The following is a 3,122-nucleotide window of genomic DNA, read 5'->3' on the forward strand; positions in this document are numbered from 1 at the left end:
TGAGGATGAGGGGGTGACACAAGAGCTTACAGTCTATGAGGATGAGGGAGTGACACAAGAGCTTACAGTCTATGAGGATGAGGGGGATACAAGAGCTTACAGTCTATGAGGATGAGGGGGTGACACAAGAGCTTACAGTCTATGAGGATGTGGGGGTGACACAAGAGCTTACAGTCTATGAGGATGAGGGAGTGACACAAGAGCTTACAGTCTATGAGGATGAGGGGGATACAAGAGCTTACAGTCTATGAGGATGAGGGGGTGACACAAGAGCTTACAAACTATGAGGATGAGGGAGTGACACAAGAGCTTACAGTCTATGAGGATGAGGGGGATACAAGAGCTTACAGTCTATGAGGATGAGGGGGTGACACAAGAGCTTACAGTCTATGAGGATGTGGGGGTGACACAAGAGCTTACAGTCTATGAGGATGAGGGGGTGACACAAGAGCTTACAGTCTATGAGGATGAGGGGGTGACACAAGAGCTTACAGTCTATGAGGATGAGGGAGTGACACAAGAGCTTACAGTCTATAAGGATGAGGGGGTGACACAAGAGCTTACAGACTATGAGGATGAGGGTGTGACACAAGAGCTTACAGTCTATGAGGATGAGGGGGTGACACAAGAGCTTACAGTCTATAAGGATGAGGGGGTGACACAAGAGCGTACAGTCTATGAGGATGAGGGAGTGACACAAGAGCTTACAGTCTATGAGGATGAGGGGAGGACACAGGAGCTTACAGTCTATGAGGATGAGGGGGATACAAGAGCTTACAGTCTATGAGGATGAGGGGGTGACACAAGAGCTTACAGTCTATGAGGAGGAGGGGGTGACACAAGAGCTTACAGTCTATTAGGATGAGGGGAGGACACATGAGGGGAGGCAGCTCCTAGTGCTGAAATTATGGGTGACAGGTCCTCTTTAAAGTGTAATAAACCCTTTCAATTGTGAAAGGAATTAATGCACATTACTATGTTCAACTTTACTAATTTCCATCTAATAATGTGTGTAATCCACTATGATGAACACTTTTTTGATCCACATATTAATGCACGCTATTCAACAACATTTTACAATCAAGGTATGATTGATGGTGATTTTTCTATATTTGACTACTCTACAGTAACATAACCTTAAAAATATTGCTGGATGATTCAGTAAATGATAATATTCCTGTATGGTCTTTTCAAATATTGCCATATAATCCTCTATAATCAGTAAGAATAACCTTGCACTGTGAAAGTAATTAAGCAGCTTGGCGTTTTTCTCTTGCAAATATTCCCAGATCCCGAGCTGAAGCGCTTCTCAAGTCTCCAGGTTCTTGGATGCCAAACACAAGTTCAGTTTGAAATTGTGTGCTCCAAGTTCGCTCATCATTACATTAAAGGTGGCTGCAAAGTCCTCAGGTTTGATGCATGTAAACCAGTTGGTTATTTGGGTCTCAATTTTACAGCATATTACCATATTATCGTAAGGTAAATGAGACTGCGCAGTTACTTCCTCTGCACTTTAAGAGGTCTCATCATTAGAACACCAAGGACTGAGTTATTACTGACATAAGAAGTGAAAATGTAAAAAATGTTCGTCTAAAATATTAAAAATAAAAATGCTCATAATCCCCTTTAATTTATGGGGGCTGGTCGTCAAGGTGTTGAAGTAGTTATAGAAGTCTATTCATTCTCCTGTAGAGGTCCTTCATGGTGTTGATGATCTCCTTGTTCCTCATGCTGTATATTATGGGATTGGTACATGGGGTGAGCATGACAAAGAGCAGAGATTTCAGCTTGTTCTCATAGAAGGCATTTTCATGTGATGGAGACATGTAGACCCCAAAGAGGGATCCATAGTAAGTGCAGACCACTAGAAGGTGAGAGCTGCATGTGGAGAAGGCTTTACTTCTTCCTTTCCAGGAGGAGATCTGAAAGATCACAAAGAAAATATAAATATAGGACAATGCAATGCAAACAAAGGGTAAAAAAATAACCAAAATGCAAAACACAAAGTCAACCCAAAAAAGTGCAGTGACATCTGAAGACGAGAGGGCAAGAAGAGGGACAAAATCACAGAAGAAGTGGTCAATGATGTTGGAGGAACAAAATTGTAATTGACTAAATATAATGACTTCAACTTTCGTAAATAAAATCCCAGTTGACCAAGAACCAAGGACCAACCATAAGGAGTAAGTCATGTTCATTATAGAAGTATAGCGTAACGGGAGACAGATGGCCAAGTACCGGTCAAAAGACATCATCATGAGGATACAGCACTGAGCACAGGTAGAGACAAATACAAAGTAGAACTGTGAGATACAACCATTGATGGTCATACTGTCACCTTCCATCCATATGATACGTAACATATTGGGTACAACACAGGTGGTGATAATCAGGTCGGCCAGGGCCAGGTTGGATATGAAGAAATACATTGGACAATGGAGGCGATAACTGGAGGACACCAACACAATGATCATGAGATTTCCAAGAAATATGAACATGTACATGAGAAGGGCAGGACAGAAGATGACTATACGGAACTCATGAGTATTCTGAAAGCCGGTGATAAAAAACTCTGTCACCGTGGTCTGGTTGTCTCCACACATCTTACACTACAATAAGGTTCTCCTAGTAAGTAAAAAGGAAAAGAAAAGAAATTAAACCAGGTGCAGGAAATCAGTTAGTGGAAATATCTAAAACATTGCATTGTCCTTTAGAAAGATGTTGTATATAATGTACTGTGCATAAGTTCTAGGCTGGTTTCAAAAATTTCTGCTCAAAGAGAAGTCGTACAGAAGAAGAAGGGCTAAGCTGAAGCGGATTTCATTAATACAAAAACTGTAGTTCTATAAGTCCCATCTCTATTTGGTGTGACCGGCCTTTGCCCTCTCCGTACACCTGATACGGTCAGGGAGGTTGTAGGACTATAGTTAGGGATGTGATCGTCCAGTTATACTAAACTGATGATCATTTTTCTAATTTATAAAATACATTCGTCTTCTGAAACAGAAGCAGATGAGGAGGAGGCTCAGAACTTACCGAGGAGCAGCCGGACTCTACTACAAAGGGAGGTTGTGCAGGACAGTTTCACGTCCAAGGTCCTTTCCCATGACCACACTGACCCC

General features: G+C 41.9%; 1 protein-coding gene across 1 annotated transcript; it reads right to left on the reverse strand.

Moving 5' to 3' along the window:
• Positions 1-1,664: 1,664 nt before the first annotated feature.
• On the reverse strand, positions 1,665-2,603 carry LOC140128804 (putative olfactory receptor 1F12P). The gene is made up of 2 exons (XM_072150507.1): positions 2,031-2,603; positions 1,665-1,922 (listed from the first exon to the last, which is right to left on the reverse strand). The coding sequence occupies exons 1-2, from the start codon at positions 2,601-2,603 to the stop codon at positions 1,665-1,667; spliced, it is 831 nt and encodes a 276-aa protein (XP_072006608.1).
• Positions 2,604-3,122: the final 519 nt, after the last annotated feature.

This window comes from Engystomops pustulosus, chromosome 4 (assembly GCF_040894005.1).
Source record: "Engystomops pustulosus chromosome 4, aEngPut4.maternal, whole genome shotgun sequence".
Classification (NCBI taxonomy): domain Eukaryota; kingdom Metazoa; phylum Chordata; class Amphibia; order Anura; family Leptodactylidae; genus Engystomops; species Engystomops pustulosus.